Source organism: Staurois parvus, unplaced genomic scaffold, assembly GCF_062004578.1.
Source record: "Staurois parvus isolate SC_StPar_1 unplaced genomic scaffold, SC_StPar_1.0 ptg000013l, whole genome shotgun sequence".
In the NCBI taxonomy this organism is placed as follows: Eukaryota; Metazoa; Chordata; class Amphibia; order Anura; family Ranidae; genus Staurois; species Staurois parvus.
In genome coordinates this window covers 5,764,913-5,789,529 of record NW_028317809.1, presented here as the reverse complement: position 1 = coordinate 5,789,529, position 24,617 = coordinate 5,764,913, and the positions used below count along the sequence as shown (strand labels likewise).

Sequence of the window (24,617 nt, the reverse complement as noted above, 5' to 3'; positions counted from 1 at the left end):
TCCTTTTCATGTATTGGATTTCAGCTCTTGCAATAATGGATGCCCTTATGTGGTCATTACCTAGTGGAGACTAGATGCAAATACAGTCTGCCTAGCAAAGTATACTCCTCCTGACTGACATCCATCCATCAAGACATTTTGATATCTGCATAACTCATCCCAAGAGCTAGAACCTTGCGTGTATCAGGGTTGATGGCTCTTGAGAGAAGTACTGAGACAGGGTGCTGTGATGATTTCACCACCTTGCTGGCCCCTCTCACAAGCCATATTCTGCTTGCATTGCATAGAGAAATGGTGAGAACCAGTTATGATGTCACTGGGTCTAAAATAAAGTATGTAATGGAAACCTAGAGGATATGTTTGAACATTTCATTAGCATGTTGATTGTGGGGGGAATTTACCAGTGTAACCGCTAAACCGTATGTATTACTATCTGATATCAGAATTATTTCTTGCAGGTTCCGCTGTGTGGCAGCTGATAGCATCTTTCTTGAAGCTTCCTATCTCTGGAACGCATTGCATTGTCGGAGCAACAATTGGCTTCTCCCTGGTTGCCATTGGTACACATGGCGTGCAGTGGATGCAGCTTGTCAAGATTGGTAATTGACATTTCCTTTATTGAGTGAGGGTATGTGGAATACATTTCAAGAAATATCTGGGTTAAACATAGTGTATTTGTCACAATATATAGTGTGGAAGATTTTTTTCTTTCAGTTACAATTTTCTTCCCTAAATGCACAACATTCACTCACATGTCAGTAAATCTATGTACTTGGTGTAGGTAAGAGGCATGGTATCATGAATATCATAATAAATTCACACACACATTGTACTTTATTCTCTTTTTTTTTTTTTTTTTTTTTTTTTAAATATGATTGCATTTTTTTACATACAACTTATTAATTTTCTTAGTTTTATGTGAACAGAAAAGCAGCTATATTGTGGTGTGTGTGCATGATCCCGTTCCGCCTTTTTGTCCCTCTGTAGTTAAGTGTTCTAATTAATGCAATAGAACAATTGTCTAATTCTTATGGTAATTGTCTAAAAGAAGAATCCTACAGTAGAAAGTGTAAATTGATATTAATTATAAAATAGATGTACATGGTGATGTGTACTTTTTACATTTAAACTAGGCATTCATTTTGTGATCAGGTCTCTCTGGCCCATTTAGATTCAAGTGGCCTGATTTTTGGATGTACATACATCCTTGTATTTGGTGACTGAGTGGAACTGCTGGATGATGAAGCAGAAATATATTTAGGTCAGACTCATTCATCTTGGAACTTGATTTTCTTTCACACCTATTCAGCATTTAGGTGGATATTGATCATGTAGGGCTTTCTGATGCATCCTGCAGGCAGCTTGTTTATCTTAAAATGATCCAATCTTTCATCAGAAAGGAAACATGCCATATCCAATGTTCAGAAGTAAAATTGCAAGCAATGATTGACTGGTGTAAGGGACAAGACTCTTAGGCTACGTTCACACTAGCCTTGTGTGCAGGCGGCAGAGAGGCGTTTGGTAAGCGTTTTTACCGCTTCCCAAACGCCTCTGCCAATTCTGCACATTACAGCACATGGTGCTGTTCTAACGGGAGCGTTTGCGTCGCGTCGTGGCAAAACGGACGCCTCTGGACGAGTCAGGAGGCTTTGAAGCCTCCTATTCTCGTCTATGGTGTCGCTCCGCAAACGCCCGGCCGGCGTTTGCGGTGCGGTTGCGACGCGGTTGCGGGGCGTTTGTGGAGCGGTAACACCACTCAAACTGCATTATAGGCGTTTGTGGGGCGTTATTAACGCTCGGCAAACGCCTAGCAACCGCCGCTAAACCGCGCATGCGGCGTTTGCCGAGCGTTAATAACGCTCCGCAAACGCCGGACCAACGCTTGCCAAACGCTATAGGGGTGTTTGGCAAGCGTTGGCAAAACAGCCTAGTGTGAACGAGCCCTTATAAGGAGTGCAACCGTGGTCTTGTGTCAGAGAATTTTTATGTATAAAGTGATGATTTACTTTACATAAGCCATCACACAACATTTTGTGGTAGGTTTAAAAGTTCACCAGTGGCATGGACAAGCAGAGTCTATAATAGCTCTGAGGATTTTCCTGTCTGTGGGCTTCTCCTCAAATGAGATTTCCTCTTCAAGTAAATTTGAATTTTCTTTTCATCTATTCTTTGCCACTAAACTCTTGGCTGGAGTTCATTACATCTTAATGCATTACTCGATAGCTGAGATTTACTTATATTTTGGCATCCGTTACTGTAGCCAACCCTCGCAGTAGATGTGATGAAACTCATATGTTACAAAATAGAGGATGTCGTCAAAAAAAAGTATGCAGTATATTGGTCAGATTAATCTTTAGTCTTTTTTTTACCTAAAAAGTTTTGTTTTTTTTTATCCCCACTCTGAGTTCAAATTGGCTGCCAGTGCCTCAAAATCCTAGTTTCCATGGGGTTTCCACCTGAAGCTTTCACAGACTACCACTACCAATAGTACCTACCGTATTTTCCGGCGTATAAGACGACTTTTTGACCCTTGAAAATCTTCTCAAAAGTCGGGGGTCGTCTTATACGCCGGTATACGGCATGCTGACATGCTGTTTCTTACCTGGCTCCGGTCCCACGACGATCCGGTCCAGGAAGCGCAGCTGTTCCTTCCTTCAGTTCGGCCACTAGATGTTCGTGTGGCTGCTCGGCTCCGCCTCCTCACCGGTGATTGGCCGCCAGAACTGTAGCTCAGGAAAGGCACACAGGCGGCCAATCACCGGGGAGGAGGCGGAGCCGAGCGGCCCCACGAAAATCAAGTGAAGGTAAGTGTGCCGTGCACAGGTGCTGCTGCAACCATATATGCTTGCTGCAGCAGCACCATACTGAACAGGGGTCAGTGGGAGGAATAGTGCCCCATCATTGGTGTCACTGATACCAATGATGGGGCATTATTCCTCCCACTGACACCGACATTGGGGCACTTCCCCCCCCCCCCCCCCCCCCACTGACACCAACGATGGGACACTATTCCCCCCCCCCACTGACACCAACGATGGGGCACTATTCCACCCCCCACTGACACCAATGATGGGGCACTATTCCACCCCCCACTGACACCAATGATGGGGCGCTATTCCACCCCCCACTGACGCCAATGATGGGGCGCTATTCCACCCCCCACTGACGCCAATGATGGGGCGCTATTCCACCCCCCACTGACGCCAATGATGGGGCGCTATTCCACCCCCCACTGACGCCAATGATGGGGCGCTATTCCACCCCCCACTGACGCCAATGATGGGGCGCTATTCCACCCCCCACTGACGCCAATGATGGGGCGCTATTCCACCCCCCACTGACGCCAATGATGGGGCGCTATTCCACCCCCCACTGACGCCAATGATGGGGTGCTATTCCTCCTACTGACACCAATGATGGGACGCTATTCCTCCCACTGACACCAATGATGGGACGCTATTCCTCCCACTGACACCAATGATGGGACGCTATTCCTCCCACTGACGCCAATGATGGGACGCTATTCCTCCCACTGACGCCAATGATGGGACGCTATTCCTCCCACTGACGCCAATGATGGGACGCTATTCCTCCCACTGACGCCAATGATGGGACGCTATTCCTCCCACTGGCGCCAATGATGGGACGCTATTCCTCCCACTGGCGCCAATGATGGGACGCTATTCCTCCCACTGACGCCAATGATGGGACGCTATTCCTCCCACTGACGCCAATGATGGGACGCTATTCCTCCCACTGACGCCAATGATGGGACGCTATTCCTCCCACTGACGCCAATGATGGGACGCTATTCCTCCCACTGACGCCAATGATGGGACGCTATTCCTCCCACTGACGCCAATGATGGGACGCTATTCCTCCCACTGACGCCAATGATGGGACGCTATTCCTCCCACTGACGCCAATGATGGGACGCTATTCCTCCCACTGACGCCAATGATGGGACGCTATTCCTCCCACTGGCGCCAATGATGGGACGCTATTCCTCCCACTGACGCCAATGATGGGACGCTATTCCTCCCACTGACGCCAATGATGGGACGCTATTCCTCCCACTGACGCCAATGATGGGACGCTATTCCTCCCACTGACGCCAATGATGGGACGCTATTCCTCCCACTGACGCCAATGATGGGACGCTATTCCTCCCACTGACGCCAATGATGGGACGCTATTCCTCCCACTGACGCCAATGATGGGACGCTATTCCTCCCACTGACGCCAATGATGGGACGCTATTCCTCCCACTGACGCCAATGATGGGACGCTATTCCTCCCACTGACGCCAATGATGGGACGCTATTCCTCCCACTGGTGTGCATTGGAAGAGGGGTAGTCTTATACGGCGAGTATAGCCCAAACACTACATTTTAACAGGAAAAGTAGGGGGGTACATGTTTCCATGCATTTTGGTATGCCCAGCGATGCATCAGGCTCTGCTTTTCTGTATGTTTTTCTTCTAATAGATCACTTCCTATGATATTGTTTCCCTCTGGACACGCAGTTGGTTTGTACAAGCATAGCGGGTGTTAGAAAAGGTTCCTAATACTTTGATGTGATCTTTCCAGCTTCAGCGATGCAACCTTCCAGTCCTGCACTTACTCTTGCTAGTGCTAATTCAAGAAAAATACAACCACAGCCATTACTCAGGAAATTGTGGGAAACATGAGGTCTGACTACTGCAGCCACAGATGGTATTGGTGGTAGCTGAAGCTACAGGAGTGAAAGGCAGGGATGTTGAATATCCACCAATATTATTTGTATCCCTTTCTTCTTAAGAGAGAAGTGTTGTTTCCCAATACTGAGTTGAAATTAGAGCATACGTTTTTGATTAATAGGTGTAAATATTAGGATAATGCAATTTCAATTTGAATATTTAAATTCTTGTATTTGCATTGCTGTAATATTAGGAGTATTAGGCTTTCATTGTCATTATTTGTCATCATGAGGATTATAAATAAGCACTGCTTGAGTATACCTGATGCCAATTTCTAGATTCTTTTAATTATTATTTATTATATATTTGACACCAAAGTGACCATGGGACAATTTGTACAGTGGCCTGATGATTTTGCATGCTAGCTTGAATGCATGGGGTTGGTGTGAAAATTATATTGTGCTTAGTTTTCATTTTAAGCATATGGAATGTATATTATGCTTTTTGTAAGTATTTTACTCTTGAATCTCCATTGCAGTTGCTTCCTGGTTCATTTCACCCCTGCTATCCGGCCTGATGTCTGGTGCACTCTTTTTGTTAATTAGGTATTTCATCTTGAATAAGGTAAATCACATTAATATTCTTACTTGTTTAACAGTCATTTTTACAGCTAAGTGCAAGTGAAGTCTTCACTCTTGCACTTTGGTAAATAGTTGCATTATTTGCTGCTTAATCGCTTTCCCACTGCCCTAAAGCAGAAATACTGCTACAGGGCGGCAGGGGTGTCCAAAATCATGTGTGTGTATGTATACGTGATTTTGCATTTGCAGGTAGGGGGCACACGTCCCCCACCCACAGTCACCTGTCGATCACCGGGTCCCAGCTGGTGATTCCCCGCTGCCACCCGGCTATCACCGACGGGGGAGAGACCCGTATGTAAACAATACAGATCTCTCCCCTGTATTGCACTGCACAGCAGTGTCAGTATGCCCACCACAGTCCCGCAATAAGTCGCTGATCGCCGCCATTACTAGTATTTTATATTAAAAAAAAAAAATGCCAGTATCTATACCACCATTTGTACACGCTGAAATAAATAAAATAACAAAATAAATAACTTTAACGTAAACCAATTAGTTTACGTGTATTGGGATTTTTCTTTTAGCAAATGTAGCAGAATACAGTTTGGCCTAAATTTATGATGAAATTTGATTTTTTTTTTTTTTTTTTTTTTTTTTTTTTTTTTTTTAATTTTACTGGACATGTGTAATAGCAAAAAGTCAAAAATATTGTGTGTTTTGTTTTTCGCAGTTGTTGGTCTTTTTTTTTTTTTTCCCATAGCACAAAAAAAAAAAAAAAACGCAGAGGCGATCAAATACCAAAGCTCTATTTGTGGGGGAAAAAGAGCACACAAATTTAATTTGGGTGCAGCATTGCATGATCGTGCAATTGGTTAAAGTAACGCAGCGCCGTATCGCAAAGAATGGCCTGGTCAAGAAGGGGGGGGGGGGTTGTAAATCCTCTAGAGGGCAAGTGGTTAAAGGTCTTAAACCCAAAAGGACATATTTGTTATGTTGCATCTTACCAATTCTTTGATGTGATAGCTACATTAGTTATCCTAGTAATGATCTCCTATGTCAAGCAAATGCTCTTAATTTTTTTTATTTGAACAGTTACAATATATATTTACATATTAGTTTATAAACTTATCTTGGTTTCTGTAATTTGGGCATACCACTGCTTTGCTTGTTAAAAACCCCTTCATGCCACGTGTACACACGCATGCATCCTCACAGAAGTGAGTCTCTTTCCGCAAACCCCATATGTGTGTTTGTACCGGGATTGTGCCACATAGCGCAATCCCAGCACGTGGACCAGGCTCTCGCTGAATCCTGGTTCCCAATCACCCGATCACTGTGATAGCTTCTGATTGGCTATCACAGTGATCAGTCATTGTGCCTCTGTTTTTTCTTCTCTTGATTGGAGAGAAAGATGCATTGTATATCTTTCACCTGCTCGGGGAGAAAATGTAAACAAAAACGTGTGTAAAAATAAATACGAATAAAGAAAAATGTAGGTAAATCAGAGTTTGATCAAAGTCAGGGTTAGAGTTAGGGTCAGTATATTTTTGGCAGGATAAAAAAGCAAAATGCTGTTTCTTGACCTTACTACAGGTTCAAGCAACAAATAACATACACATATCTGCGGTATCTCTGCGATCATTAGGAGATGGAGAATTTATTTTGGGTTTTTGTGTGGTGGTTGGTTATGGTAATGGCAAGAAAATTCAAACTTTTTTTGTTTTTATTTTACGTAGGTTTACTAACACATGTCTGTCACAAAACTCTGATCAGGTGTCAGGATTTGTTTTACCCTCTGTAATGAAGAGGTTAAAACGTTTTAAATATTAAAAGTCACAATCTTGGACATAATGCAAAAATGCTGAAGGAAAAATTGCCTTCAGTGAAAATGGTTTGTCAATTAGTAGATAGTGATAGGCAACTAGAAATGATGGGCAGCCTCTTGATTTTACAGGGTGTATTTTTAATGCACATTTAAATGTGTTTTTGTGCATTAAGGCACGTAAAATGCTCTTACATGTGTGTGGGGTTTTTTTTGTTTGCTTTTTGCGTAATTCCTTTATCTTCAGGGGTCAGGTAAATCACAAACATTGACCAGAAACATATGGTCACTCTAGTATTACAGTCTCGAATGAGTAAACAGAGAGAAATCTGTGAAATCCTCTAGTATCCAAACATAACAAAGAACATTCACCAAGGCTAAGTCATACAAGTCCTGAGATCCGATGAGTGACGTATACAGTAGAGGTAGCAATACTACTAGAGATGTACTAAAGGCATCAACATACATTAGAATAGAGCAATGCTGCCAATAACTGGAAGTTCTGAGTCGGTAGGGCGTAAAGATGTGAGTGTGGCGGGGAAAATGGAATGAGGGGTAAGGGGTGAAAAGAGGCAAGGGAAAGAGGAAGGGAGGGGGGGTGACGCAAGTCGTCCCTCTTCCAGCTAAGGGCAGAGAGGGTAAGGCTTCACTGGGAGTTGGACAGCTTGTCGCAGTAGGAATCAATACTTTACATGCTTTTTAATGTGTCATTGCTCATACCTATTTAGCACTTGTTATCAAGGAAAACCACATTAAAACATTGCTACAATTATTTTAAAAAACGCACCATGCATTAAAGCATGATGAGAATAGTTCTGTTTAGCAGAACTTGCCATGCATTATACATGTGTTTTTAAACATGCATTAACCCTAGGTTCACATCTGTGCGGGTGGTGCCGCTGCAGATCTGCACAAAAATCTGTGCAGCCGCACCACCCGCACAGAGAAATGCGGACCCTTGGGCGGGTGCCATTAGTTCTAATGGCACGCAGCCCGTACTGCAAAACGCAACCGTACTGGGAACTGAGGTTCCCGTGTGGGTTGCGTTTTCCAAAGAAGTGCAGGGACTTCTTCCCTGCGTGTCACGGGCACGGGAGTCCATTCAAATAAATGGGCTCTGGTGCCCGTGCGAAATGCAGCCACATAGATGTGAACCGGGGGTAAATCACAGTGGTGTGAATGCTTCCCAAGTTTTTCGTGGTATAACCTTTGCACGATGTGTATATGTACTGTATATACAAGTGTGTGTGTGTGTGTATTAAGATCCCTTTCTGGAAGACTTTTGTTAAATATAATAAAAATTGTATAATCATGCTTTTCCTGTTCCAGTTCCATGAAGAGATGAGATTATGCTTGCAGTAACAGATTAGAACCTGCTAGTAATTTGTTTTTCTTAAACCTGTGCAGCAAGAAACCCGTTTTAGAATCCATGTGACACAAATTGGTTAGAGTATTTGTGTTATTTTAATAGTAAGTGTTTTAAATAATAAAAGTGTTCTTTTAATAAATACAGTTCTATCGTTGGAGAGGGGAATCTAGAATTTTAAACTCTTTCCAGTGATTTAACTATATATCTTAGTTCTAACTTTTCTATGACCAAATCTGAGAAACATATTTTTTTTTTTGTTCCCACCTAGGAGGATCCAGTGCCTAATGGACTGCGAGCACTCCCAGTATTTTATGCTGCTACAATAGGAATTAATGTATTTTCTATTTTATATACAGGGGCCCCACGTAAGTTATTTAAATTCATATACTATTGTCCACTGTTTAAAGAAAAAAAAAATTGAAGGCTAACTCTGCTTTTGTGAAGAGAGAGGGGGGAAAAAAAGATAATATAGCATACAATTGCTACTCAAACTATATTGTAATTTTAATACTGAAATAAACTTTCCTTTTCAGTCTGTAGCTGCTGTAATTTTCTGTAATACTCAATGCAATAAGGCAACCGGAAGACCTTTCTGTACACGGTTGGTGTTAAGAACTTTCCCAAAAATGTCCTCTTATGTTCAGTGACAGACATGTTTTCCTTTTTAACAATAACCAAGCAGGATTTTATAGCCCCATCTACAGGAGCAAGGACACTACTAGGCAGTCCTCCTTGGGTATAAAATCCCCTCTCTGCTATTGGTTTCCAGTCTTTTCTGCCTAGTGTCTCAGGAGTATGGACGTGAAGTTTTGCTGGGACTTGTGGTCTCACAACTTTTTTTTTTTTTTAATTTTTCCTGGAATTTTGTATTCCTGCGGAGATCTTTTACAAACGGGCTGGATAATCTAGATCCAGTGGTCAGCGCAGTCTGACCAGCGAGCGCTGGAAGCTTACTGTCAGAATATCTGCTTGCTCGTACATCCCATACGGCAAGCAGATATTCTGACAGGTCTGGAGGAGACCTGCATGGCATCAGCGACCTACTGATCTCTGGTGCAATGCTTTCCAGGCTCCTGTAGACAAAAATATATGCACATTTTTTTTTACTTGCAAAAAAAAAATCTGCATTTATTATTTTTGTCTAAAAGGTGAACTTATCCTTTTAACATCTAGTCAGTTACCCCAACAGTATGTGGAACTGGTGGACCGGTTGGTCCTGAGATTAAAGTAAAGTACATCTGTGACACCTCCCTTGATGCAATACCCCTTCTCTCCAAACTATTTGTCGTAGCCGTGGTGCTCCGGCGGGTCCTTTTCACCAATTCGTGGATCTGCCCTTTGGTCTAGCCTCTGCACCCCGGGTGTTTACCAAGGTCCTGGCCTATTTGAGACAAGGGGGGGTTGCAGTGATCAGCTACCTGGACAATTTGTTCCTGCGGGAACTTGCTTGTTACTACTAGACAGTGTGGAGATCACCATGCGTTCTCTATGGGACTTCAGGTGGGTCCTGAACCTCAGGAAGTCGGTATTGACCCCGTCTAGGTGCCTGGAGTATCTGGGGCTGATCCTGGATTCGGAGCAGGCCAAGGCGTTCCTTCCATCAAATAAATTTTTTAAGCTCCAGTTGGCGTTCCAACAACTCTTGGCTTGCAGGTGGCCCTCCCTGCATTTTTGCATGCTGATGGTGGCTACCTTCACAGCAATTCCATATACCCACTTTCATAAGAGAACACTGCAGAGGGAAATATCTAAATGGAACAGGGCTTCCACCTCCTTGGACATTTGGATTCACCTGGAGCCATCGACTAGGGCCTCCCTTCTTTGGATGCAATCTCCAGCTCTATGGAATGGAAAGTCCTTCTTCCCCATTCCCTGGACTATGGTCACGACAGATGGCAGCCTGTCGGCCTGGGGAGGAGTTCAGGGATTGGACTCTACTCGGGGTCGCTGCACTGTGGAGGAAACTTGCTTACCCATCAATACCCTGAAGCTTCAGGCATTCAGGTTGCTGCTGACACATTGAATGGACCACCTGTCGGGTCTGCCGACCAGGATTCAGTTGGGCAACGCCGCTGCGGTGGTGTATGTTAATCATCAAGGGACACGAGAAGTGCAGCAGTGCCGGAGCCATCTCACACTCTTCAATGGGTGGAGAGGTTTGTTCCGGCTCTGCCGTACACATTCCGGACGTCGAAAACTGGCAAGTGGATTATCTTCGCTGTCATGCATTTGGATCTGGTCGAGTGGTCCCTACATCCGGAAGTGTTCCATCAGCTCTGCTTTTGCTGGGGGACATCAGATATGGATCTTCTGGCTTCCCGCCTCAATTGTAAGGTTCCACAGTTCATGGCATGATCGTTTGATCCCCTGGCAGAAGCAACAGATGCACTAGTGGCGCCGTGGGATCCGTACACTCTCATCTATGTCTTCCCACCCCTCTGACTGATTCCTCATCTACTACGCAGAATAGAGGCCAAAGGTTTCCCGGTCATCCTTGTTGCTCCGAACTAGCCTCGTCATTGATGGCACTCCGACATGGTGCGATTGGTGGCTGCCTCTCCGGAAAGACTTTCTGGCTCAAGGGCCGGTCTTCCACCTTGCTTTACCGTCGCTGGCTTTGACACCGTGGCTATTGAGAGCCAGGTTCTGAAAGACAAGGCTTGGTGATTCCCATTATGTTGAAGGCCTGTAAGTCTACCTCCCAGAAGATTTATTTTCACACCTGGAGAGCCTGTATTGGTTGATGTGAAGCCTTGGGGTTCCATCCTCGTTCCTTCACATTGGCCTTTCTCCAACGTGGCCTGGATCAGAAGCTTGCATTGAGTACAGTCAAGGGTCAAGTTTCTGCTCTGGCTGTTTTCTTTCAGTGGCCTTTAGCTACGCATTCTTTGGTTCGCACTTTCATTCATGGGTTTTGTCACTTGGTCCCACGTGTGTGCTCACCTTTGTCACCGTGGTAATTGAATTTGGTGCGGTCAGCTCTTCAGAGTCTTCCTTTGAGGCCATTCGGGACAACCCCTTGCATGTACTTTTGCAAAAAGTTGCCTTCCCTGTTGCTATCACTTCTGCTCGGACGGTGTCGGAGTGGCAGCTTTGCCCTGTAAGCTGCCTTTATCTGGTTTTGCACAGGGACAAGGTGGTGCTTTAACCTTCTCCTTCCTTTCTACCAACGCTGATGTCAAATTTGAATGAGGATATTGTTTGTTTTTCCCACCTCAACCGACGCATCCTAAAGAGGTGGCTCTGCATTCCCTGGATGTGGTCTGCACGAATCTTGTGTACCTTTCTGTAACTGCTGCCTTCCGGAGGTCCAATTTCTTTCTTCGTATTCACGGATGGTTCGAAGAAGGGCCTGGCAGCATCTTCTGCCACTATTTCTCATTGAATTCGGCAGACTATTGTACAGGCATATGCTATTAAGGGGTAGGAACCTCCCTTCCTGATTACGGCTCAATCCACTAGGGCAGTTAGTGCCTCCTGGGCATTCCGACTTCAGGCGTCTGTTTCTCAAGTTTGCAAGGCAGCGACCTGGTCATCTGTGTACATGTTTCCGAAGTTCTATAAAGTTGATGTCTTTGCATCCTCTGATGCTAGTTTTGGCCTCAGTGTTGCAGGCGGCTGTTTAGGGCTCCTCGGCACCATGTTTGGGTTCTTTTGGAGTGTTGGCTTGTTGACCTGGGAGTTTTTTCTCCATTGAATGGTTTGCCCATCCCTCATTATGGCACTGCTTGAGAACATCCCTGCTTGGCTGTAGTTAGAGGAAGATGCTGTGTCTGTCAAGTGAATGCAAGAGAAAACAGGATTTTTTTTGTACTCGGTGTAAATTCCCTTTCTCTGAGTTAATTGACGGACACAGCACCCACCCCTCTAGGGGGATATTTCCTCTGATACTGCTTGTGATGGACTGGAGACCTATAGCACAGAGGGGGTTTTATACCCAAGGACGACTGTCCATAGGAGGTGCCAAGTCCTTTTTTTTTTTTTTTTTTTTCTTCATTAGTGTCCTATTTCTATAGGTGGAGCTATAAAACCCTGGTTGGTTATTGTTAAAGAGGAAGACACTGAGTTCGTCAATAAACTCTGAGAGGTATTTTATGGTGAGTACAAAAAAAATCCCCTTCTACTTGTGTGATTGGCTCATGGACTTTCCCATAAGTCTGCACCAAGGTGCAAGTAAACTTTTAAGCATCACCCGCAATCAGAAAAAACTATATTTTTGGTGAGATACTCCCCAAGGGGTAATTCTAATGGAATGCAAACACTGCATGTTTTCTCATTAGAGCACTGCAAGTGCATCAGCAGATTAGATTGAACACAGACACTCCTCTTTAGGAATCCATATTCCACGAACCTTCGGGAACATTTTTCTTGAAAACAGAAACTTATAGGACTATTTTTGTAAAAAAAACCTTTCAATGTTTACATCTCAGTCACCCAGAGGGGACTGTTTTTTTGTTCTCAGAGCTTGCCATTTGAACTCCACTTAAATATGGTGATAAAGTGATCTTATAATACACAGCTTTTAGGTTCCATCCTCATTGTTTTGAGTATTCCAATTCTAGAATAATTGGTAGAGATCCCAATGTGGCATACATGTATACAAGCAGGAAAAAATGGTCTCTGAATGTTTTGATAACAAAATAACTGGCAATTTTCAGGTCAGGGGTTTGCACGCATGTTGGCTGCCTCTGATTGAACAATTTATCAGCAGTGTTTCCTGCACACACATTCTGCCTTTTGCAGCAGTGGAAGCCTTTATTTTTAACCATTATTTAAACCATTGAAAGCAGGGCTTTTTTTGTCAGATAAGTGCAGGATCTTAGAAACCCCCCCCCCCCCCCCCCCAGAGGTTGGCATGCTGTGTGCACTGTCATGTAAGTGTGGCCACCAAATTACACAAACAGTAGGTCCATTTTAAAGGGACATTGTTAAATAAAACCATGGGTGCATAATACACACACTCCAGGGTTAACCAGTGGATTTCACAGGCCACAGCTCGCCTCTGCAATCCTTGTCCAAACATCATCTCTGCACCCCCATTTACAGAGGGCAGGTGCAGTGCAGAGAGAGACTATTTTCTTTGAGCTTAAGCTACAAGTGCCAGGTGCAGCTGCAGCTCAGAGGGCATCAGTTACCACCACCAACAAAGTAAGTGCTGTTTCCTACTTGTCCCAGCCCTGAGAGCAGTGGCAGGGAGTGTAGTGTGGTTGCTGATGGTAGAGCTCAGCTGCACTGTCACTTGGAAACACAGAAGCCGCACTTCTGTGTTTCTTAGTGACTGTAGATAGTGGTAGGCTCTTGGCCACTGCCCGGGGTGACAGAACTCCTTTCTGCCACGTTTCGGCTAAAAAAGGCCCTGATTTAAAGCATTCATTTATGCTTACACCCTAATTTGTCATATTATTCACATAGGAGGTGTGGTGAATTTGATTGTATACATTGGATAGAACTGTAGTTCTGAATTCAGGGCCTTATTTACCTATGACTGTTCAGATATGGGTTTATAACCAGCTTTGTTTTTGTACCCAGCAGAGTTGTGAAGTAAAATATTTTTTTTTCTTTTTTTTGCAGTGTTGGGAATGCATACCTTTCCAGTGTGGGCCACCGGTCTGTTATCTATAGGCATTGCCATCTTATTTGCTTTAGTAGTCTGGTTTTTTGTTTGCCCATGGATGAGAAAGAAAATAGCAAGTATGCTTTTTTTTTTTCATGGTCATGTTTTAATGAAAAAATATTATTCCTGCTATGAACTGCCTATCCCTAGATTCCATAAATTCTTATGTGCTTAGTCCATTTCCAAGGTAGTCTCTCAAATACTATGTGACTCAAAAAAGACAAACCAACCACATAATATCAACTAAAATTAACTGTAAGTAAGTAACCCTTTAGGTGGGAAAACACCTGATTATGAAATGTGCAGTCTATGACTGGGTCATGTCCCCCAAAATCTGTACTAAATTCTATCCAGTAGAAAAGTGTTCAAAAAAGAATTAGGCTATTCCTGTAGTTGATCTTGCGGTCTTTGTCATAAACAAACATCTTGCTGTTCCTATTGAAGGTGTTCTATCATTCAAATATTTGAGGTTTGAGACACTCCTAAAGGCTCTCTTTAATACTGCAGGTCAAGCCCTGTAACCAGCTCTTCCTGCAATTTCAGTATGTCAAACTGCAGCTGACTGGATTAAGACAATGAACAAGCAGCATGATCCAATATTTTGGGATCCTGCTGTTACACAGCAATTACAGCAGTTGCCTTCTGCTCTGATTTTCTGCTTTGTAGACACCCTAGACTGAACATGTTAAAAGAAACCTTTCCAGAATAACTCTAATCTCTATTCACAAGGGCACAGTCTTATAGCTAAAGGCTTGGACTGCTGAATCTGCCTGCAAAAGGCACCTCAAGTGTATTCCTTTTCAAGGAAGACATCTGATGGTCCCAAACCCACCCTCCTTAGGATCCCCTAGCTCCTCTAAATACAGAGCAACTCTTTGCTCTTACCTGGCTTCAAATTCAAAACCTTAGTTAAGCCTTTTTTTTCAGTGCAAGGCTTTGCCCACCAAGGCCACCAAGTCTTTCCCAAAGCCTTCTTCCTAATGAAGGGGCACCCTTCTAAGTGTGGATGAAGGCTTTTACAGTTTGCATCTCTCCTGGGTTCAGTTGGTAGTTTCAAATAGGGTACAAATAGAGTTCAAAGCTTTACCACCTTACTACTTTCTTCTTTCAAATCAACCAAAAACGTCCCAAGGACAGTTAGATTTACACACTGCCCTGAACTTCCTCTTGTTTCATGGAGTTGCTGTGCTAGTACCGCCACAAGATGGATTCAGAGGATTCTACTCAAACCTGTTCATGGTACCAAAACCGAACAAGGGTATTTGTCCTTTTTCTAGATTTAAAAGCTACCCATGAACACCTTGGAGCTCAGAGCAATCAAGCTGGCCCTGCAGCACTGCCCCCCCCCTTTTTTTGAAGTGATAGGGTGCAGTCAGACAGTACAACAACGATGACCTGCATCAACCATCAAGGGGTCACAAGGAGTCTGGCTGTCTTGATAAAAAGCGAACCAGATGATCTGTTGGACAGAAACTCGCGCTCTAGTGTGTTCTGCTATCCATATCCTCGGTGTGAGCAACTCGTAAGTGGATTCTCTCAGCCGCCATCGCCTGGATCGAGGATCTCTTACACCCAAGGCCATCCTTTACTCTGAAGGTGGTTTCAGCATTCCACCTCAATGAAGACATTGACCTCCCATCCTTATGTCTTGTTAACATCTTTTTTCTAGCACCCCTTTCCTTTAAATAATGTATAGTGTGTATAATTGCCATTACTGTTTGTGTCTTGTTATCTCTGTAAAAGCCATATTTGTGCAGGAAGTATTTTGAGTTTAGATTTCTTTTGTAATATAAATGCATTTCTATTAATGTTTGTGCAGGTCGATTAAAGAAAGATGCGCTGTCCCATATGTCAGAGGAAAGCCTTGATAAAATCCAGGATGAAGATGCTGCTGTTTTTAAAGAGTTGCCTGGTGCAAAGGGCAATGATGAAAGTGTGGTCCCTCTTACTAGTGCCACCACTGAAGGTGCTAATGGATCTGACACAGTTGCAAACGGAAACACCAGAATACCATATGGTATGGCTTTTGTTCTATTATACAGATATTTTTGATAAGCTAGCATTCACATGTCAGGAAAGTAAATCTTTTTAGCTGATTGTTGCTTTTTTTTTGTTGTCATAGTTTGACCATGTCTATGTGACACTTAAATTCACTCTAGAATGTCTTAAACATAACCTGCCCTGAAAGTATGATTGGATGCCAATGCTAAATTTTTGTAAGGTTGTTAGTTGCCTGGCTGTCAGCGACTTTACCTTTTTGTTGCTGACCTTAAAAAAAAATAAATAAATAAAATGCAGCTATCACATTTTAAGAATTTGTAAGCTGCAATATACTAAATGTTTGCTTTAGGGTTTAATACGTAAGTGGAAATAAAGCTACATTTATGTCTGCTTATAGAGATATTAAAGAAGTGTATTTGTGTATATATATATTCTACTTACCTGCTCCTGTGCAACAATATTGCACGGAGGGGCCTCTTACCTCCTGTTCTGGAGTTTCCCACTGGCACTCTCTACTCCTTCTTCATCAAGATACCCCCTTATCAAGCCATGCAAGTGTGTTCCTGAGCCAGACTTTGGCGTCCATACACACACAGCACAGCTTGGCCTTGTCATTGTCACATTATTCTGTAAGGTGCCTGTTCATATCAGTGCAGTGCAGCTGCAGCACATTTTTGGAAAAGGTATAGGTGTTACTTTGGTACTGGTACAGTGCAATTTCGGCCCCATAGATGTCAATGAAAATGACCCAAAATGCATGTATGTGCATTTTTAATACGTTTTTAGTAGAGTTTTGTGTATAAAATCCAGTCTCCTCCTACAAAAAAACGCATCAACAAGCTATGTTTCACTACAAAATCGCATTGGAAATATCATGCTGCACCAGCATTAGTGTGAACCTAGGCTTACAGCTTTCATGGGCGTTCATATCACTGTGAGTAAGCTGGAATTTCTGGTCATCCTGCATTATTTTGAGAATATGGTGCATAGGACCTGTTCTTTTGCCTTTTGGCAAAGCTTCCCATTCATAGTTACTGTTTTGTAGTGGTGCTGCTTTTAGCATCAGACAGAAGATGAAGGGGTTAGGATTTTATGTTTTTTAAGCCCACCCAATTCTAGCAAAATGAGGGACTCGAGTACAGAATGATGCAGGCCTAACTAAAATGTAGTTTCTTTGCCATGAACTGGGTAGAATGTCATATACAATGTGGTTTCCTTCTTTTTTTTTTTTTCTTTTTTTTTTTTTTATGTGCCCTGTAGCTTAGAAAACAAATTTGAGATAGTACCTGCTGAGGCTGAACTGTTAAGTATTTCTAATAATCTTATTTCAGTTGTACTTGTTTTTCTAGCAACAGGGTGACTTTGAAGTATTAAATTTTTTTTTTTTCAGTGATTATTTCATGTAGAAGGTTATGTTTTGATCCTACCTTGATTTTCTTTATTACCAGGGAGGGCTGCTTCTATGACAAATGGCTCGGTTAGATCTCCAATCTCCAATGGTACATTTAGTTTTGATGGTCACAACGTTAAAAGTGATGTTCATGTGTACCATACTGTACACAAGGACTCAGGGCTATACAAGGACTTGTTACATAAAATACATCTGGACAGAGTAACTGATGATCGCCCTGCACATGAAAACAACTACAGAGTTTTGAGACGTAACAATAGTTATACATGTTACACTGCTGCTATCTGTGGTATGCCTGTTCATTCAACATTCAAATCTTTTGATCCTGTAACTCCAGAGGATAGTGAAAAGTTGGTAACAGACACTGTGTCTTATTCTAAGAAACGTATCCGCTATGACAGCTATTCTAGCTACTGCAATGCGGTGGCAGAAGCAGAGATTGAAGCTGAGGAAGGTGGAGTAGAGATGAAGCTTGCTACGGAGTTAACTGACCAAAATCCAGTTCCAGATGATTCATTAGAAGAGGACAAAGAGGAGAAAGACAAGTCACAAGTTCACCTGCTTTTCCACTTTCTGCAGATTTTGACAGCTTGCTTTGGATCTTTTGCTCATGGAGGAAATGATGTCAGGTGAGAAGCACTGAACTGTGCTACAGGCTTTTTTTTCCATTCTCTTTGACAAATGCATATATGACATTAACGTTTCTATAGAGGTAAACCATTACAAAAATTTACTTTTGGATAGGTTGAAGGCATGTACCCTCTGTCAAAATTTTATTGTTGTATGTGTCTGCATTATGGAGATTCACCCCTATATTTGTCCTGGTGACCATTGTTACTGAGAGAATGTAGAGTTGTAAATCCAACATTTTATATTTTATTCAGAGCAAGTGATAGAGTTGGGAGAAATGACCTAGTTAGAACTTTCTAAGCAGGAAATGACAGAACATCTCCCCAATGAGACGCACAGAGCAGAAATAACCTGAAAGGGGCTTTAGCCCTTTATATAACACTTTCCAAAACTTGGGGGGGGAGCATTTAGCCTTTTTACGTTTGCTAAGGCTAAGTCCACCTTTTCAACATATTATATGAAAGCTGCACTGTGTTGAAAAGGTTTGTATTTATGCAGGTATGTACGTATATATAGACCTCTATTAATGCAAAATGGTACAGGAACCTTTTCTGGACAAGGCATTTTCTGTAATGTGTTTTACAACTTTAAAGTGATCTCCAAATCATACTTTAAATCCCAGTCTGTTTTGCCCCACATCAACCAGATTCTTCCTTTGCAATATGTGAGAATGGAAGTGGTTTTAAACCCCTAACATGATGTGAACAAAGCTCTCTATAGTTTGTACTTGTCTTAATCCAGAGCACCAAGTGTAATTTCTGCCTGCTGCCTCTTTCTCCGCTATGGGTATGAGTCACTTCTGATAAGTTTTCCTAACAAGAGGTAAAAAGGTGATGGCCTGTGATTGACAGTTTCAGCTCTATTCCTGTGTACTGTGTAAATGGGGTGTGTCTTTTCCCTTCAGTCAGCTCTAACTGAGCTCTGCAGAGTGTAACTTCAGCTGCCTTCCTCCTGCTTTCTAAAAGCTCCAAAAAGCTGTATACATTCTGGACTTTGAAGGACTGTAGAGAAGTGAAAACTGCAGATAAACAGGTGCAACTTATCTAGGTGGATTTGTTTCATCTCTGTATCACCTGAGGCCAGTACTTTCACTGGACATGTATAAGAGTTTACAACCACTTTAGGGTAAGAATCTGGTTGCTACCTGTTCCAATACTTTTACAATATTTGTTTATATTACTACAGCTGTAGATACAACCCCTGGTAAAAAGTATGGAATCACCACTCTTGGAAACTGTTCATTTAATTGTTTAGAACACTAATCACAGACTCAAAAATACACTTTAATAATTTAAAAAAAGCACACACAATATATACCCCAGTTTTTTTTGTAAAATTTGAAAGATGCTGTTACGCCGGGTAAATAGATACCCAACATGTCATGCTTTAAAATTGTGCACGCTCGTGGAATGGCATCAAGCTACAGTACTTAAATATCTCCATGGGTGACACTTTAAAATTGTCTACAGGTTACCAGTGTAAAGTTAGAGGAGGTCTAGTGCTAGAATTATTGCTCTTGCTCTGACCGTCATGGCGATACCTCACATGTGTGGTTTGAACACACAGTTTACATATGAGGGCGTGGCCTACGAATGTGTTCACCACTACAGGAGAGCATGGGGCACTTTTTTTTATGTAAATTTTTTTTTTACACTCCCTTTTTAAAAAAAAAAAAAAAAAATTTTTTAATTCTTATCACAAGGAATGCATGCATGCCTTGTGATAGAAATAAGTAGTGACAGGTCCTCTTTACGGAGAGATATGGGGTCAATAAGACCCCACAATTCTCCTCTACAATGTAAAGCATTGGATAAAAAAATACATTGATCTAGTGCTTTTAAAAAAAAAAAAAAAAAGACTGGAAGTGCTGTCACTCTGGTCCTCCAAGGGCAGAGGCCACCTTTCCTTCACTTATCTCTATGCCCAGCATCGGGATAAGGCTAAGAACCACCGAGGGGCGGGGTTATTTTCGGCACCTGTATCAGTGCTTTTTCGGCTGAAACGTTTTGGTCACCGACATTTCAGTGCATCCCTAATTTTCAATTGGATTGAAGTCTGGACCATTTGCAGGCTATGCCATTGACATCATATGTCTTTCTTGAAGGAAACATTTCATGGCTTTTTCCCTATGGCAAGATACATTATCCCAAAAAAATGTCATCACCAAACATCCTTTCAATTGATGGAATAAGAAAAGTGTCCAAAATCTCTAAACTTGTGCATTTATTGAAGATTTAATGACTCCTCTCCCCCGTACATTTACCTGACATGCAACCCCATATCCTTAGGCCACGCCCTCATATCCTTAATGGTTGTGGAAATTTGCACGTTTTCTTCAGGCAGTCGTCTTTATACATTTCATTGGAACGGCACCCAACAAAAGTTCCAGCATCATCACCCTGCCCAATGCAGATTCACGATTCATCACTGAATATCACTTTCATCCAGTCATCCACAGTCCACGATTGCTTTTCTTTAGCCCACTGTAACCTTGTTTTTTTTCTTTTTAGGTGTTGTTGATGGTTTTCGTTTGGCTTTTCTGTATGTAAATCCCATTTCCTTTAGGCGATGTCTTACGGTTTGGTCACAGACATTGATTCCAGCTTCTGTCCATTTTGTTCCTCATTTGTTTTGTTGTGCTTGTTCTGTTTTCAAAGCATATTGCTTTACGTTTTCTATATTGACGCTTTGATGTCTTCCTTGGTCTACCAGTATGCTTCTTTTTTGCAACATTCTGTGATGATTTACCTTCTTGAAGAAGGTTTATAATCCTCCTTTGTTTCAACTGACACCTTTCCTGTTGGAGCCATGATTCATGTCAATCAGCTTGGTACAACAGGTCACCAAGGTGTGGAAGCACTTTTTTTTTTAATAGCAGACTAATTAGCATATGTGATCTGATGCAGATGTTTGTTTTAGAACTGCAAAGTACGTGGCGATTCCGTAATCTTTTCCTCAGAATTGAGTGATTCCATATTTTTTCCCTCTGCTTGATCTACAATTTGTTGCAATCGACTAGTTTTTTTTTTTAAGTGTTTCTTAAAGCTAGAAGGTTGGAATGTTAAATGAAATCAAGTTTTGAGGCATGTCTGTGATTGTTTTTGTTTTTTTCTACACAATTAAACAATTGAATGAAAATTTTCCAAGAGTGGTGATTCCATATTTTTTTTTTTTTTTTTTTTTTTGCCAGGGGTTGTATATTGTGTTGTTTGCATCATGTTATCTAGGTGTTCTTAACAACATCAAAATTATAAACACCATTTGGTTGCAAGATAGAGTAGGTGTTAACTATAACTCTGGCCCAGGTTAGAAGTCGCAGGCTATGCAAATAAAAAGTCTGCATTTGTGTCCTAGAAACAAACTCTGTTCTACTTTATTGGTATGTTAGAACATAACTAGTATTGTGAATATGCCTCTTTATCATATACCTTACCTTGTTTAACTAGAAGTTAGGTTTCCACTCGGTTAGATTTTTTTTTTTTTCTATCTCAAGAGAGAGAGAGCTTTGATTCTTCCAAAACAGCCTAAATTGTTTGCCACAGGTTGCTTGGAAAACTCTTTTGGATTTTAGTCCATGCTCTTAGGTTTAAGGGCCACACATTAGTTTAAGGACCTCCTGCTCCATCTGATGCCAGAGTTGCTACCAGTTTACAGTGGCTCCAAAATAAACGTGTGCACAGACCTTTAAAGTGTGTGGAACCAGTTGGAGATGAGTGCTTTTTGGTGGCATTTTATCCTGCTAGAAATAAACTGTGACCACAAGAGAGTGCGGTGTTCAAATGGTCAACAACTGTAGTCTGGGAGGGTTTAGCAATATCAGACCTCGTATTTCTTGTAGAACAGTTTTAAGTTAAAGTGTATGTAAGGGTTTTATTCCCTGGTAGGTTGTTTTTACTTTCTCCCACTAAGGACATTTTACTATTTGTCCTGGAGATGCAGTGGGAAATTGGGAAGGAATCGCATTAAAGTGAGGAGAATTTCCCCCTTAGACAGTTGTCTTGTCAAGAGATCATTTTGTTCACCTCTTGCTCTGGAGACCACTAAAATTTTGGATTTCCCAATAATTTTGTCAGTGACAAAGGTAACCAGGACAAATATAAGGGGGTGGCACATACAGCAATACATCTTAGCAGAGTCTAACCCCTCCCTACTATATGCCAAACGAAAAAAAAAATACCTTTTATATAACTCTTTAGAGTTGATTTTGCAGCCTGACCACTTACATAGTGATACTCCTCAGAGCTATCTTAGTGTTACTAAACCCACAACAGTAAAATCAGCCTATATATGCAGTAAAGCATGATTGTTGTGCTCGCTGTGGAACCTAAGGGGTTAATCCTCTGTGTAAAAAGGATGCTTGATCCGATCTTCTCTGTTCCTCCCCTTCTACTGTCCCCAATCCATCTGCTGATAGAACTGAGCCTTGGGAGCAAGCTGCACATGCTTAGTTTGGTGTGTATTGCTAGAGTTTTTTTTTTTTTTTCTTGGAAGAGTGCATGTGATCAGCACAGGGCCGATCAGCACTGTCCAGACAGAGGGTCAGGGTCCTGCAGCCTTATAGGACAATCAGGGGAGAATGAAAACTCCTCCTACAAGCTTTAGTCCGTGCTCTGCTGGACACTGATAGAAGTCACAAGACTGCTCTAACTGTTGATGAGAAAAGGTATTTAGCAGTTTATATTTACTAAAATAATTGCATTTCCATGTTTTGTACTGTGGGAGATCAGATATAATGAATGCAGGCTCCTGGTATTAGTAATACTTTAAATCTTCAGGGTTGGTCATACAACTGAAAATATAAATGTATTCCACATAATTATATTGGAAATCAAATTTTTTTTTTTTTTTTTGTTTGGTTTTCCTGATGTGTGTAAATGCTCATCTTGCATTGATATTTGAACTAAAAAAGTATTTTTACCGTTACAGCAATGCTATTGGGCCCCTAGTTGCTTTGTGGTTAATATACCAACAAGGAGGAGTAATGCAAGAAGCCTCTACACCCGTGTGGCTGCTCCTGTATGGGGGCGTGGGTATTTGTGCTGGTCTCTGGGTATGGGGTCGGCGAGTCATCCAGACAATGGGTAAAGATCTTACCCCAATAACACCATCAAGGTAAATATTCTGCTTGCTATTCTGGCTATTTTGAAGTTGTGTGGTTTTCCTTTCTCATTTGAAGAACGTCAGATCAATAGAAGGGCTGAATTAGAGTAAATCAATAAATGTGATTTAAGATAATAGTGTGTTTTATATTATGTCTTTCCTTTACATTCCGATGCAGTGGTTTGTAAAAGAAGCCTAGCATCAATTCCACCCATTTCACTAAAAAATTAAAATCTATATCTTGGTTTTTCAGAGTAATTGGATTAAAAAGTACCAAAAAGCAACACAGCAGAATCCGTTCACAAAGCAGGCACACCGGGAAAATTATACTTTCTATTACTATTAGATGGGATTTGCTTATTACATGGGGCTGGAATCGCACCAAAAGTAGCACATAACCTTTTCCCAAACTTGCCCAATGCTGAGTTGCATTGATGTGAATAGGCACCATTAAAAACAATGTGATTTCCATTGCCATGCGATTCTGTGCAACTCAAGCGCGTGAGATTGGAGCCTTTATGTGATTAAAAAAATTATTTCAGCTGCATCCAGTGATATTTGAAAATAAAGATTTTTATATGAATTGAAAGCTTTAGGAAGTGAAACCAGTGTGAGTCAATTTATTTTTTAGTGTCTCTAGTTTTTTTTAGTTTGTTTTTTTTTTTTTCTCAGTATTCCTACTCCTAAAAATAGTTATGTTTATGCATATGATCAAAATCATAATAATTTATATTTCCCTTTGATGTCCTGTATGATTGTCTGTGGGTAGCTTGAAGTGTTACTAAACGCACAATAGTAAAATGAGTCTGTATATGCAGTAAAGCATGCTTGTTATGCTCGCTGTTCCACGTTCCCCATTTCATCTCCTGATAGAACAGAGCCTCGGGGACACTCTGCACATGCTCAGTTTGGTGTGTACTGCTAGAGAGGTTTTCTTTCTTGGGAGGGTGCATGTGATCAGCACTATCCAGAGAGAGGGTCAGGGGTTATGCAATCGCATAGGGCAGTGAGAGGAGAATGAAAACTCTTACAAGCTTTAACCAGTGCTCAGCTGGACACTGATAGAAGTCACAAGACTGCTCTAACTGCTGATGAGAAAAAGTATTTAGCAGTTTATATTTACTAAAATAATTGCATTCCTGTGTACTGTGGGAGACCAGATAGAGTGGATGCAGGGTCCTGAGTGTAGTAACACTTTAAGGCTAAAATGATTGGGCTTTATGGATTAGCTAGTCTATTTGATCATAAAGAGCTGTGACTGTGTACAGATCAAACATGTCTCTTTTCTATTACAGATAGAGGCAATGTCTTAAAGCTTTGTTTCCCTAGTCACTTTGGTGTAACTAGCCCTTACATTGTGTTCCTCATACAACCCCAATTCCAAAGAAGGAGTATTAGGAGGAGTTTCTGT

At 41.9% G+C, this 24,617-nt stretch overlaps 1 protein-coding gene across 3 annotated transcripts in view; it reads left to right on the top strand.

Moving 5' to 3' along the window:
- The window catches only part of SLC20A2 (solute carrier family 20 member 2), a 143,148-nt gene that overhangs the window by 106,792 nt on the left and 11,739 nt on the right, over nt 1–24,617 (top strand). For all 3 annotated transcript variants that reach the window (XM_089675386.1, XM_089675387.1, XM_089675385.1), the window contains exons 3-9: nt 459–599; nt 5,217–5,302; nt 8,719–8,815; nt 14,022–14,141; nt 15,884–16,081; nt 17,514–18,105; nt 23,033–23,218. In XM_089675386.1, coding sequence (XP_089531512.1) covers nt 459–599; nt 5,217–5,302; nt 8,719–8,815; nt 14,022–14,141; nt 15,884–16,081; nt 17,514–18,105; nt 23,033–23,218 — 1,420 coding nt within the window. The remainder of the gene's footprint in view (nt 1–458; nt 600–5,216; nt 5,303–8,718; nt 8,816–14,021; nt 14,142–15,883; nt 16,082–17,513; nt 18,106–23,032; nt 23,219–24,617) is intronic.